Source organism: Planococcus citri, chromosome 5 (assembly GCF_950023065.1).
Source record: "Planococcus citri chromosome 5, ihPlaCitr1.1, whole genome shotgun sequence".
Classification (NCBI taxonomy): Eukaryota; Metazoa; Arthropoda; class Insecta; order Hemiptera; family Pseudococcidae; genus Planococcus; species Planococcus citri.
Genome location: NC_088681.1, coordinates 55,376,699 through 55,392,580, shown reverse-complemented (window position 1 = coordinate 55,392,580; position 15,882 = coordinate 55,376,699). Strand labels below are relative to the sequence as shown.

Genomic DNA, 15,882 nt, shown 5'->3' with positions numbered 1-15,882 from the left:
AACGGGGAAGATTTTTTAAAATTTTGGCAAAATGAGACTTTTTTTGGACAATTTTGGGGAAAATGCATCTTTTGAAAATTCTTACAGAAACACGACCTTTTTTATAGTGTTGTGTAGTGCACAAAAAAATTAAAAAACAGGATACTTGACAATTTTGGAAAAAGCAGAACCTTTTTTCAGACAGTTTTGGCAGAAGCAGGATTTTTTGAGAGATTTTGACAAAAAAGGGAAGATTTTTAAAACGAATAATAATATCCTAACAAACAATAATGCAAGATAATTTTGTCACCAAAAAAAAAAAACATGGTTTTACTAAAAATTTTGACAAACCCAGACTTTTTTGAACAATTTTGGGAAAAATGCATCTTTAGACAATTCTAGCTTCTGGCAGAAACACAACCGTTTTTATTTTTTATACAGAAATATTATGCATATCCAGGGTTGTTAAATTACCGTAATTTATTCGCTGGTAAAATACGGCGGTAAAATACGGTAAAATACGGTATTTTACCGTATTTTACCAACTTGAATATAATGAACTCATAGTGTTCAAACTTCAAACCTTCAAAAGTTCAAACATATAAAATTATTGTATATTATGTAATGGGTGGAAATTTCAATAATTTTCTGCTTGAAATTTGAAAACAATATGAAACTATAAAAGGGTTAAAATTAAAAATTACATTAACAACACTTGAAATTGAAAAACATTGAAGTTACTGAAAATTACTAAAAAGTAAAAACTAAAAAGTGATGAAAGATGGCCAATGCCAATGGGGAAAATTAATTGTATAACCAATAACCATGCATAGATTAAAATTTAAATTTAAAATCATTCAACATTGTCAAAAAATAAAAAATTGACCAATTTGGTTATTTTAAATAAAATGATTGAAATAACCAAAATTTAATGATTTTGAAGTACATTTTAATGACATTTCAACATGTTTTCACGATTTGATGCAATTTTTTCTGATTTTTGACCAATTGTGATTGTGAATGATTTTCTGGCAATTGTTTGGTAATTTTCAAGATATTTTCCTGTTTATATGTAGCATGTATCAATTATCATTAGCATTGATGCAAATTAATTGTGAATTTTGATGCCAATCATCTTCAGCTGTTTGAGCTGTTGATTCATCCTTTCAACTTTCAAATAATGTGGCAAAAAAATGCTTTTTGGTAATTTACGGTAAAATACGGTAATAAACTTTTGGTAAAATACCGTAAAATACGGTAAAATACCGCCGTAATTTACCGACATAAATTACCTTACAACCCTGTGCATATCCATTTGTTGGAGTTGGCGACATGCCAGTTGGTTCGTGGGAAGTTACAACCAAGTTTCTTTTCAATTACACTCCAATTACCAGAAATGTGGATGTATTCAAGGGTATGATAAGAGCTGACACTTACATTCGACTGTACAGTAAAAAAGTAAGTAAGTTTACATTTTGCATAAAAAATTGATAGGTATGTATAACTGTAGGGGAAGGGGTGGCGAGTGGATAGTGTGGACAAATAAAATTTTAATATTTTCCCTGGTGCGAGGCATTGGAAATCCGGGACACTCTTCAGTGGCACATCAGGTGATGAGGTATGAGGTATACTTGGCACTGTAAATGGCGGAGGCACCAAAACATAATGTTCATGTTTTTTTGTTTTCTTCGTCGACTTCTGCATCCAAAATCTAGCCGTCACATTTTGTCTTTTTTTCACCGTTGAATTATTCGTCCATTATATACGGTCGACGGTTTTCTTCAAAAATCATACTTAGAGCTGTGGGACCGATTAAATCCCAATTCAAATCCAATCCCAACACCAATCCCAAAACCGAAATCGTTATTTTACTTGATCCCGAAATCAAAGAAATCCCGGAGCTGATATATGCAGGGTTGTTATACCAGTATTACTGGATACCAAAATACCTGGGATTTGTCCTGGTATTGGGGTGGTATTCCCAATACCAGCAGTTACCAATGGGAACTGGTATGTCTTCCTGGGATATCAATACCGTATACCGGGAACAATTGGATTTTTCCCTGTTTACCAATACCGCATACCACGTTCTGTAATCAGAGTACCAAATACCAAGTACCAATACCAATGCAGGGAACATGAATACCAAGTACCCAATACCACATAAGGTGCACCGGGGGAAGTCCGAATTCGGGGTAAGTCAGAAAAACTGCTCTAGCTCTTAGAGGCTTATATCTGCCGAAGCGCTACCCAGGGGTAACTTGAGGGTACTACCCCTACTTCATCACAGCATAAAAAATTTCGCGACCCAGTTTCATTTTACAGGCTTTTCATTGGTTCATTTTTAGTTGCTGTTTTGAATTTGATTTCAAATTGTAATCAGTGTTTTTCAAACTGCTTTTTACCTCAGAAGAAATGAGCAGTAAAAGTGATATTATAAGTGAAAGTATTCCTAAAACAATAATGTAAAACCCCAAGTATTCAATTTTTGTTAATTTTCAATTATTCATTATTTATATCGCTTTTCCTGACTTACCCCCTAATTAGTGCTATGGGGTAAGTCAGAAAAGTGAACATTGATAATTAGGATTCGACTTCATCGATGTGTAATACATAGAATAATATGTTTTCGAGGTCGTAGAATCCAAATCTGGAGTTATTTTTTTTGTAGGAGAGGGAAGTGAGGCGTGGGGAGAGGTAATATATCAAATTTTTCCTACACTATCGTGTAATATGTGGAATAATATGTTCTCGAGGTCGTAGAATTCGAATCTGGAGATATTTTTTGTAGGGGTGGGAGGTGAGTCGTAGGTTCGCATGGGTGGGGCCCCCTCCCCAAACGGTGATACTTGAATAGCACTCGACCCTAAAAACTAGCTCAAGATTCGAATTCTGCAACCTTGAACACATATCAACCAACATGTTACACAATATTATAGGCAAAATTTGAAATTTCTCTTCTCCTCTTGCCTCGCCTCATACCCCTGCGAAAAAATAACCCCAGATTCGAATTATACGACCTCAAAAACATATCAATCGACATATTACACATTAATATAGGCAAAATTTGTAATTTACTCTCTCTCCCCTTGACTCACCTCCCACCCCTACAAAAAATATCTCCAGATTCGAATTCTACGACCTCGAGAACATATTATTCCACATATTACACGATAGTGTAGGAAAAATTTGATATATTACCTCTCCCCACGCCTCACTTCCCTCTCCTACAAAAAAAATAACTCCAGATTCGAATTCTACGACCTAGAAAATATATTATTCGACATATAACACGATAATGTAGGAGAAATTTGAAATTTTCCCTTTCCCCACGCCTCACCCCCCCCACTCCTACAAAAAAAATTACTCCAAATTCGGAGTCTACGATTTCGAAAACATATTATTCGACATATTACACAATAATGTTGGAAAAATTCGAAATTTTCCCTCTCCCCACGCCTCACTCCCCACTCCTACAAAAAAAAATAACTGCAGATTCGGATTCTACGACCTTGAAAACATATCAATCGACGTATTACACAATAATGTACGAAAAATTTGGAATTGCCCCCTCCCCACGCCTCACCCCCCATCCTACAAAAAAATAACTCCAGATTTGGATTCTACGACCTCGAAAACATGTTATTCGACATATTGCGCATCGATCAGGGTCGAATCCTAATAATACCAATTAATTTTGTAGATTTTCTGACTTACCCCAAAGTGGGGTAAGTCAGAACAAGTTACATTTTATTCGATTGTGCAAAAGCTACTACGACAATCGTGCTGAAATTTTTACCATAGGTTAAGAACCTTTATGGGAACCTACATACCAAATTTCAGCCATATTGGTTCATTAGTACGAGAGTAACAGCTGATCAAAGTTGAAATTGTGAAAAAACGTTCTGACTTCCCCCGGTGCACCTTACCAATACCAGAAGCTCAATATGGGATACCCATTACCAAATACCGGTATCAGATAATAACTACTGCATACCAATACCACGTAATTCACCAGTATTTTACCGGTTTCTGACATGTGATGTTCAAAAATTTTTTTTTATATTTTGGAAGTTTTGAAGGGTGTATGGTGCTGGCGGGGCTTGTATTTAACTGGACAGATGATAAAAGACAATACAAGATTTTTAAGTAGATTTTGTTATTGTTTCATAAAAATTCAGGTAAAATTATTGCTAGAGACTGCTAGAGTAAAAATTTTCAAAAAAAAGGAGTTTGCAAACAAAAGGTGCCCCTATTTGTACGTTTTTATTGAATTTTCGCCACCTACAGGATCCCTCCCCACCCCAAGTCACTGATTTTTGAAGAAGAAAAAAAAATATTTGCCTCACTATTACCAGACTGCATACCCAAAAACCGGGGATTTGCCGCAGTATTGGGATGGTATTCCCAATACCAGGAGATACCAGTAAAAAATGGATCATCTTCCTGGTATACCAATGCCATGTACCAGGAAAAATTGGATGTTTCCCAGAGTACCAATACCGGATACCAAGTTCTATAATGAGGGTACCAAATACCAAATACCAATACCAATACCACTATTTATCTATAACAATACCATATACCAATCCCCAATACCACAATTCAACAATACCAATACCATATACCGATCCCAATACCACAATTAAATTTTACCTATACCATGTACCAATCCCAGTACCACAATTTTTTTGGTATACCAGTTTACTGCGGCACATACCGTGTAATTTTGAATCTGAAACAATCAATTGTGGAACTCAAACAAAATCGTTTCTGTTTGGGATTTCAATTTTTGCCTTTTTTCCACGATTTTGTTTTGATAAATTGTCATTTTACTGATTTTACATAATTTTTATCATTCATCATTCATTCAGATTACACTAGGCAACTTTTTTCTGACCTTTTCCCGACTTTGCAGAGGTGTAGTTCACAAACAGAGCGTCCTAGAAAAATTGCTTATGAACCAAATGTAGAGTATTTAATTCTCTTTCAGATTACTGTCATCAGAGTTTTACTAAGACGCATGGTTTGTCCTGCACTATAAGAGAAAAACTATCTTTTTCTTTTTAGCCCTTTTTCTGAATCCACTGCTGGATGAAGGCCTCCCCAACTTCTTTCCAAGAGCTCCAGTCTTGGGCTGTACTCCACCATTTTCCATCACATGTCCTTATCTCATCTTCCCATCTCCATTTTGATCTCCCCAGTGCCTGTTTCTGTCTGGTCTCCCCTGAGTAGTGTGTACCATCCATCGCTGATCTCCGGTTCTGGCAACATGACCAGACCAGCACCACTTACTCCACTTAGCTGTCTCCATAATGCCTGTCATCCCAGCGGTCTCCTGAATTTTCTCCACTATGCATTTGTCTCGCAGCATTATCCCCAGTATTGACCACTCCATTCGCCTCTACCTCTTGACAATTCTATGTCTCACTTGCATATGAGGCCACTGGGATGATGCATTGATTGGCTACCTTCCTTCTCAGACACATGGTACTGACTTCTCACTAATTATTCCTCACAGCTTCGAGTATGCTGCCCATGATGCCTTTACTCTCCTGGATATCTCTCTGTTAAAATCATTATTCATTGTCATATCTTGGCCCAGGTACACAAATCCATCAACCATTTCAATTTCATCATCCTCCAGCTTGGCACATTTTTCATCAGTTACAAGCCCATTGCACATAGTCTTGGTCTTCCCTTTATTAATCTTCAGTCCTACCTCTAGACATGCATCTCTCACCTTGTCCAGCATTCCCAGAAGTTCATCCATATCCTGTGCTATCAGCACCACATTGTTAGCATACAGCAAATGGGTCAATTTTTCTCCAGAGATCTCCAGTCCTCCTCCTCTCCATAGTATATCTCTGATGCTGTTATATAGTGTGGCTGTGAACAATTCGCACCTCGGGAGTAATAAGGTCAGTGAAATTTTACAGGAGAGTGATTTTCTTTTTTTTAAAAACTTGATTCATTATTTTCATTAACTTATAAGCAATTGTGAGGAATGAATAGCATGTCATTTTGAAGATTGGGTATCCTACCTTCATTTAGTATAAGAATATTTTGAAAAATAAACTCTTAAAGAGGAGATATTTCAATGCTTGGAAAACATTTTGAGTTATAACCTTTCATAAAAAGTGATCTGGAGGCAAAAAAAAGCGTCCAAAAAAATTTCATGTTAACAAAATTGTAGAGAATTAAATTTCCAATCGACATAATGTCGTTAGTTTTTTTCTAGAGTGCTTAGTTTTTGAGTTTTTCTCAAAAAACTAAAATTTCAATATATATGCAAATTAATTTTTCTGAAAAATGTTCTATTTTAAAAATTTTTTGTTTTGGAACAAACCTACAAAAAATACACTCCTTGTGATTATTTTACATCTTGAAAACGTTCAAAACTATTGAAACTGTTTTCTGACACTTTGTATGTGCGAATTTTACTCAAAGAAAGAGGAGTTTTTTGAGATGTGACCTTATAACTCCAAACAACTTGCAACGTTGTAGAAATTTTGAGTTAGGCCCTTTGCATTTTTTACATGATGTAAGCAGCATACCCAACTCAAAGTGTTATTTTTGGTTGCAGGGGGTCATGCAAACCCCAAAAATGCAAAAACATCAAAATCATTTTTTTTTGAGATGTGACCTTATTACTCCCGAGGTGCGAATTGAGGTGAACGGGCATCTCCCTGTTTATTCCCTTTTTAAGCCTTATTTTTGCTGTTTCTCCATCGACTGTAATAGAAGCTGGGGCTAGACATGTGCGCTGTTAGGAAATTGCATGGTGGCGGTGGCGTAAGGTCAATTTTTATCGGTGCAGTGTGAACATGGCGCACGATTATTACAATGAAATATTTAGCCTAACAAACCAATAGTTTTGCCTGTAAAATAGAAAAAATTTGGTAACAGAGGTTTTGATGGCCCCACTTTTATCTTTGATCCTTATTTGACCCAAAATCTAAGAACATAAAGGGACTTCAATTGGAGAGAATTGACATTTTTTAAAAATTCGACATTGGTACCAAAATTTGGGGGTTCAAGGGCTCTAAGATCATTTTTAAAGACCATTTTCCGCGTTGTTTCACACCGATAAGACATCGGCGGGTCAAAATTCAAATTATCGGCGGTGGCGCGCCGGTGTGAAATTGGCGGCGCACATGTCTAGCTGTGGCATTACATACTCAATCACAAGTAGGTAAGCAGAATCAATTCCAATCTTTTCAAGAGCTGTCATCATAGACACCACTTTTAAAGAGTCCAATGCTTTTTCAAAACCAATGAATGCTAAACATAGGGGCATTCTAAATTTGTTGGTTTTTTCAATAATCTGGCTGATAACATGAATATGGTAAATTGTGCTTCTTCCCTTACAGAATCCTGCTTGGTCATTTGGTTGAGCTTTGTCAAGCTTTTCTGTCAGCCTTGTGGTAATTATCCTTGTGAATTGTTTGTACCAATTGGAAAGTAGGCTTGTTGGACAATCGTTTTTTATATCAGCTTTGTCTCCTTTTTAATGAATCAATACCACTTCAGCATCATTCCATTCATGTGGGATTTTTCCTTCTTCTAGGCACTGGTTAAATAGCACTGCCAGATATTCGTTTTTCAAAATTTTTCCACCAAAAATGTTTGTCAATTTTTAGCCCACAGCTCAGTAATGAAAAAAATAAGTCCAAACTATCGATCCCTTCCCCTACACTTAATGCATGATATCATACTCAATTCAAAACACTTGATCTAAATGGTGAATTGGTGATGCTTGCTCAACAGAATAATAAACCACTGACATTGTATTCTGGCACTCATCAAAGACAGATAGAAGAAACAAAAACTTCTTGCATTTACCAGACATGTAAATCAACTGTAATCGATTCATTTTGGAGAATTATCATAGATGATAATAGCAAGGCAGTCATGTTAGTAACCCAGCATACTCTAAAGAAATGTAATCCAGAGTTGTTTTTATGCGAAAAAAATCTCAAAGTGAAAACATACAAAAAGGGTGGCTGCATATATACATGTTCACTAGATGGGACTGATCAACAACTCAAAGGACTGGATCTTCCTCCGTTGAGGACTACCGGATACTTGGATTTAACATTTCAAAAAATAAACTCTTCAGAATCACAAATGTCAGAGCCAACAGAGCCGCCTGAGGAAACTGATATAATGGATTTCTTGAACAACCCGTTCATCAGGGATGCTATCAAGAATGTTGACGGATATATTGGCAATAATGTGAAGATTCAATATGCACCTATTGAACCTGCCAGAAGCTGGTGGCCTGGTGGCGGTCGCCGTAGCAGCGGAGGAGGACGGTACAGTGGTGGTGGTTCGAGTGGTACTTCGTTTATTACTACAGCTGCAGTAGCTGCAGGAGGTGGTGGAGGAGGTGATATATAATTATCAAATTTTTAAACCAACAGCTTTTTCATGTTGAATTTACAGTATTTCTATGTATGTAATTTTTGCCAAATTTCATTCAATATAAGATTTGATCAATCTTTGTAATATTTTTATAATTTTTGGGGATTTTTGCAATACTTACTTTACTCAAATTTCAGTTATACCTACTTGACTATTTTTATGACACAATGTTTTAAGTACCTTCTAACATGCGCAAAGCTTCTCCAATTAAACTAATTCATCATCAATTGAATGCACAAAAGGCACCATTTTATGTAGCAACGCAGAATAAATCATTGATTTTGTACAAATTAATAGGAAAACGCGAGTGTGCTAGAAGGAGAGGACAGTAAAATAACAAATAAGTAAACCTAATGGAGTGCTTCCTTCAATAAGAACAATAAATAAGACAATTGGTAAATGAACTCCAGCTCCCTAGCTAAATCATCATTATGAAATAGGAGCACAACGCCGTTTATACTACATACAACAGTTGAAGTACTGTGACAAAATTTGATTGTTCATGATAGAATTTTACACTATGTATTTTACATTCAATATACCCGCCTGACATTGAAAATTCTAGGCTAGTACCCAATTCACCGATACAGGTAAGAAATGAAATCATCAGGTGAATATATAAATCATGTCACATATGTTCACGTATGTACGTGAAATAAAATAAATATCTACTTGAAGGTACAGGGTGCCCAGAAATATCGAGTACCCCAAAAAAAGTTTTCTGCTAAATACTTTGGTTGGTCACAGCGAATGATAACAATGATAGCACCTGATTGGTTGTTGGACTGGAGAGATAACATTCCACCAATCATATGCATCTATTTCATGTTGCCAACCTATATTTTTAATGAAAAACTTTCTTTGGGGTACTTGATATTTCTGGGCACCCTGTATGCCACATACATACCTATGTTCTTGTACGCACAAAGTACAATCCAACAAGCCTCGAATTTTGTTTTTAAAAAATGTGTTGTCACCTTCAATAAAATAGGATCTTGAAAAAGGAATAATTTACTTACACAATGTACTTATTTGATTTTTAACAAGCAAACCTGCATGATCATTTCCCATTTACTATTTTCAACATGCCTATCAATGAAGAAAATGTACATAGCACTAAAGGGCACTAAAGCTGCTACACCCAGAATTGAAAATAATTTGGCCCAAGTTTCTACCTCTGACTCAGATGTGCTTACCTAAAAATATCTACCATTGATGATGGTTATTCAAATGTCTACTCCCACCCTCTTTAAAAGTGTGACAGATAAGATAATATTCCCTGGTTTCTTTTTTCAGTTTTTCAATGAAATGGGTGATTGGGTGGTGGAATGGTACATACAAATAGAAACCATTTGCCAAAACCTATATGGCTACTCAGCATGGGCTAGGAGAATCATGTATGTACATATGTACTTCTGTACTGTGGTTACAACACTTCTATATTGTTTGAGCTTGTTTTATCAAGAACTACACAACACATAACACATCAGATTGTTGCAAAAAAACAAACATAGGCAGGTTGTATTGCACAATAGGGGTTGAATCTGCTGGGGATAATAGCAGGTTTCCCTCCTACAGATCTCGAGTGCTTAGTTTCATTATTATGTGCAAATTCTTTTTTCTTTAAAGTGATCAATTTAAAAAAAATTTCCATTTGGTACAAACCAATAAAAAATGCACCCTTTGTGACTATTTCTATCTGTCAAACATTCAAAAAAATCAAAACTGTTTGTTAACACTTTGTATGTACGAAATTTTCTCAAAAAAGGTGGAGTTTTTTGAGATGTACCCTTCTAACTCCAAACAACTTGCAATATTGTTGGGATTTTGAGTTAGGTCATTTGCGTTTTTTGCTAGATCTAGATAATGTACCCAACTCAAAGTGTTATTTTTGGTTGAGGGTGGTGTCATACAAACCCCAAATATGCAAAAACGTCAAAATCAAATTTTTTTGAGATGTAACCTTATTACTCCCGAGGTGCGATATTACCAATTTCAAATAGTTTTGCAGGGATCGGAATTAATGATATTGGCCTGTAGTTAGTAACTTTTTCCAGTGCTTCTTTTTATGGAACAGGAATAACTTTAGAACATTTCCATGCAGTTGGGAATTTATCCACAGTCCCACACCCTTTTAAACATAAGAGGGTACGTTATCTGGCCCTAGCATACGCTTAGCCTTGAGCTTTGAGATGGCAAACTTGTACACTTCTCGACAATTTCGACAGAAATGAAGACTTCTTAACAATTGTGCCAAAAATGGGTACCTACTTTTGAAAGGCTGTAGGTGGATAAGTATGGTGAATTTGCCCCCGAGAGCTTCAGGGTTGATATTTGCATGGAAGGTTGGTACCCTTGAGCAACTTTCGTCACGAAAGTTTCAGACCCCCAGACCCCCCCCCCCCCGTTTTTGAGAAACCCCCCTTTTCTAAAATTACAATAAAAAAATTTTTCTCAGCCCCATGTGAACCGATTTTTTTAATTTTTTGGTATGTTGTAAACATCCATAAGAGGTATCTCCACAAAAAATTTCAATCCCCTCCCCCCCATATTTTCCCCTCAAAATGGCGTTTTTTAGTTTTGTTTGCCCGTTTTAGCAATGATCATGATTCGGCACAAAAATGCGAATAGCATTTTTAAATGTGTTTTTGACCCCTACAAAACATATATTTTTTTCAAAAAAAAATTTTTGGTGGGCCGTGGTCAAAAATTGAAAAAACCAACAGAGGGGTTAAAAATGGATTCTGGTGTGAATCATTGTTTTTGGTAAACAAAGTGTCGTTTCCATATGAATCGAACCCCCCGAACACGAATATGACGCCCAATCTTATGCTACCCTCATCCACACCCCTCCAGCGCCTCTGCCCCCTTCTCAATTTTTACTATATCAAAAGTTGAGCTATTTTCGTAATATTGGTGTCGTTTCCGATTGAATCGGACCCCCTGAACACGAATATGACGTCCAATTTAACGCTACCCTCATCCACACCCCTCCAGCGCCTCTGCCCCCTTCTCAATTTTTACTATACGAGTATTAAAAGTTGAGCTATTTTCGTAATGTTGGTATTGTTTCCATATGGATCGAACCCCCCCGAACACGAATATGACGTCCAATTTAACGGTACCCTCATCCACACCCCTCCAGTGCCTTAGCCCCCACCTCAATTCCTACTATATTAAATATTGAGCTATTTTCATAATGATGAAATCGTTTCCATATGAATCGAACCCTCCGAACACGAATATGAATTCCAATTTTTTGCTACTCTCATCCACACCCCTCGAGTGCCTCTGCCCCAACTCAATTTTCACTATATATTGAAAGTTCAGATATTTTCATAATGTTGGTGTCGTTTCCATATGAATCTAACACCCCGAATACGAATATGAACTCCAATTTTATGCTAACCTCAACCACAACCCTATACAGTGTTTCCACCCCCACCTAAACCATAAATGTTTTCACCAACTATGATCAATCTTCTAAAAATAATTACTCGAGTTGTTATTACTTTTAAAAGTATGTTTCGCGAGGCTTTAAAACTTGTAAAGCAATGACCATCGCAAGGTTCAAACTTCAACATTCAAGTTTCGAGGTTTCCATTCGTGCCAAAATGACACCCAGCATTATGAAAATAGGTTTAGCATTTCAAATAATAAAAATTGTCGAGCTGGCTGTAGCCTGAAAAGCGATGGATGAGAGTAGAGCGAAATTGGACTTCATATTCGTGTTCGGGGTGTTTGACTGATATTGAACCAATGCCAACATTATGAAAATATCTCAACTTTCAATATGTGTACAGATATTTCAAAAGGGTCCATTCGGTCGGTGCCGAGAAGGGTATAGATTTTATTTTTCAAAAATCAAAATAAATTTCCAACGTTCTCCGGTGGATTCCAACGGTGTTTGAGTGTGAAGCTGTCCATGAAAGCTTCACGTTCCCGCGCCGTTTAGATCTATTGGAAATTGTTGGAAGATTGTACTGATTTTTGAAAAATAAAATCTATACCCTTCTAGGCACCGACCGAATGAGCAATTTTGAAATATCTGTAGTTCTGTACACATATAGTGAAAATTGAGTTGGGGGCAGACGCACTGGGGAGGGGTGTGGATGAGGGTAGCAAAAAATTGGAATTCATATTCGTGTTCGGAGGGTTCGATTCATATGGAAACGATTTCAACATTATGAAAATAGCTCAATATTTAATATAGTAGGAATTGAGGTGGGGGCTAAGGCACTGGAGGGGTGTGGATGAGGGTACCGTTAAATTGGACGTCATATTCGTGTTCGGGGGGGTTCGATCCATATGGAAACAATACCAACATTACGAAAATAGCTCAACTTTTAATACTCGTATAGTAAAAATTGAGAAGGGGGCAGAGGCGCTGGAGGGGTGTGGATGAGGGTAGCGTTAAATTATACGTCATATTCGTGTTCAGGGGGTCCGATTCAATCGGAAACGACACCAATATTACGAAAATAGCTCAACTTTTGATATAGTAAAAATTGAGAAGGGGCAGAGGCGCTGGAGGGGTGTGGATGAGGGTAGCATAAGATTGGGCGTCATATTCGTGTTCGGGGGGTTCGATTCATATGGAAACGACACCTTGTTTACCAAAAACAATGATTCACACCAGAATCCATTTTTAACCCCCTCTGTTGGTTTTTTCAATTTTTGACCACGGCCCACCAAAAATTTTTTTTTGAAAAAAATATATGTTTTGTAGGGGTCAAAAACACATTTAAAAATGCTATTCGCATTTTTGTGCCGAATCATGATCATTGCTAAAACGGGCAAACAAAACTAAAAAACGCCATTTTGAGGGGAAAATATGGGGGGAGGGGATTGAAATTTTTTGTGGAGATACCTCTTATGGATGTTTACAACATACCAAAAAATTAAAAAAATCGGTTCACATGGGGCTGAGAAAAATTTTTTTATTGTAATTTTAGAAAAGGGGGGGTTTCTCAAAAACGGGGGGGTCTGGGGGTCTGAAACTTTCGTGACGAAAGGTGCTCAAGGGTACCAACCTTCCATGCAAATATCAACCCTGAAGCTCTCGGGGGCAAATTCACCATACTTATCCACCTATAGCCTTTTTTTCAAAAACTTGACACTATTCGTCAATTTGTCAAAAATTGACACTCTTCTCTGATGAATGATGATTTTGACAAAAAATGGAAATTGTTTGACAATTTGGATAAAAATGGAATTTTTTTCGTACAATCTTAGAACAGGACTGTTAACTTTGGCAAAAATGACTCTATCCGATAATTTTACCAAAAATGTACAATTCTCGACAATTTCAACGAAAATGAAGACTTCTTAACACTTGTGCCAAAATTGGGCACTTTGTGGCTATTTTGCAAAAAATTAATCCTTTTTTTTGATAGGTAGTTTTTTTTTGCAAAAATTTACATTTTTCGACAATTTATCTAAAACCGGTCACTCATTGACAATTGTTTGACTGTAGCGAATTACAATACCTAAGTATTGCATTTTTTGATTTTTTCAACAAATTTTTAATTTTTATTGCTATTGATCAAGAATTGCGAATCAAAAATTGTAATACAATTTACATTTAATTCAAGTTATGATTTTTCTCACAGTGGGTATGTACACTGGTCCAAAATAATGTTTTCTAACACATTAATCGTCAGGTTTTCCATTTTCCTCTTGAAAATCAACAAAAATAGAAAACAATAGATTATTGTCTAGTTTCTATTTGATCAGGAGCTTCGCAATAACTCATGTCAAATGTGTTTTAGTTATTAGAAAAAATATTGCGACTAAAAGTAATAATTCTGGCGACGTTTTTCTGATTGTTTTTTTATGCATATGCTAAATGCTTGGTAAAATACAAATACATTATATTCAAATACCAACATATTAAAATGTGAAAAAATAATTTATGTACCTACAAACCATGCGAATGACGCATGTAAACATGTAAAACCATTTTTCTACCAAAAACAAAACCAAAAAAAAACAAAACTAAAACCAAAACGATGCCTGAATAAACAGTTCGTAGGTACATAGTATAATATGTATGTACTTGTACTATTACTTATAAATACAAGAAATAAGTAAGCTTCAAATTCAGTTTAGGTCTAAACAAATTCAAAGTCGTTTATCGAGAAGGTTTCACTATAATAGTGTATATGTATTTTACCTACATTCACTAATCAGCAGTCCTAACTTTCCTATATCATCTATTAAAAATCATTCGCAGTAGATCTTACGTACATTCCAAGTTTTACCTGCTTTTTCGAAATGTTGGATATAAACATTTTAAGAATTGCGCTCTTGATTTTGGGTGAGTTATCTATATTACGTACCTATGTAAATTGTAGGTAGCCCATCTACAGGGTGCCCAGAAATATCGAGCACCCCTAAGAAAGTTTTTCATTAAAAATATAGGTTGGCGACGTGAAATAGATGCATATGATTGGTGGAATGTTATCTCATCTCCAGTCCAACAACCAATCATGTGCTATCATTATTATCATTCACTGTGACCAACCAAAGTATTTTAGTAGAAAACTTTTTTAGGAGTTCTCGATATTTCTGGGCACCCTGTATTTATCCAACTACTTACCTACTTATAAGCCTACATTTGGTTGTCAAATAAATAACATTAAGCCTTATTTATGAGCTTTAATAATACAAATATTCATTTTTTTTTTTTAGTTGTGTGCATCATTACTCTAGTGAAAGCTTCACCAAGTAAGCAATTGAATTTTTTTGATTTTTTCACCTATTCGTATAGCATTTTGCTCAAAAATACCCCAAAATTACAGTTTTTCAACCCTAGACGACACGCTGACCTTCCATCGACATTTTTATGGTTATTTATGTCGATTTTTCACAAAAAATCGACATGTATACCGAAATGTAGGTTTTCAAGGACGCTGATTTCAGAAATGCTATCAGTTTTTCATTTTGGTCGACGCTAAGGGGATGATACTGCATTCAAGGGTTGGGGGATGAAATTTTTTTCAAAAAATGGACATGTATGTCGAAATGTAGGTTTTCATAGATACTGATTTCAGAAAGTCTAACGATTTTTCATTTGGGTCGAACCCAAAGTGGTGATACAGCATTTGAGAGGTGAGAGATGAAATTTTTCACAAAAAATCGCCATGTATGTTGAAATTTTTTATGAAAATTTTTCGATATTTTCAAACTTTTCTTGGGGGGGGGGGAGAGGACGGCATCCTCCTGCGCTCCCCCACAAAAAAGCCCTGATGTTATGCTTAAATTCATAAATTGTTGAAATCTCGCTTTTCTGCCTGTAATCACCTAAACATTCTCACTCTAATGTCAAAATTTCCAAAAAAGTCTTGATTTATTGCCATAAAGCTGCAAAATCATCTCACTTCTTGGATAAAAATGTGAAAAAATCGTTTTTCTTGCCACTTGCCAGTAATAATTTACAAAATTGAGAAAAACTTTGAAAAATTGCTCAAAATA

General features: G+C 35.9%; 1 protein-coding gene across 1 annotated transcript; it reads left to right on the top strand.

Annotated features, from left to right (window-relative positions):
• The first annotated feature begins 396 nt into the window (after positions 1-396).
• LOC135848221 (uncharacterized) lies at positions 397-8,445 on the top strand. Its single transcript, XM_065368056.1, has 2 exons — positions 397-1,437; positions 7,750-8,445. Exons 1-2 carry the CDS (start codon positions 1,312-1,314, stop codon positions 8,380-8,382), a joined length of 759 nt encoding a protein of 252 aa, XP_065224128.1. The 5' UTR covers positions 397-1,311; the 3' UTR covers positions 8,383-8,445.
• Positions 8,446-15,882: the final 7,437 nt, after the last annotated feature.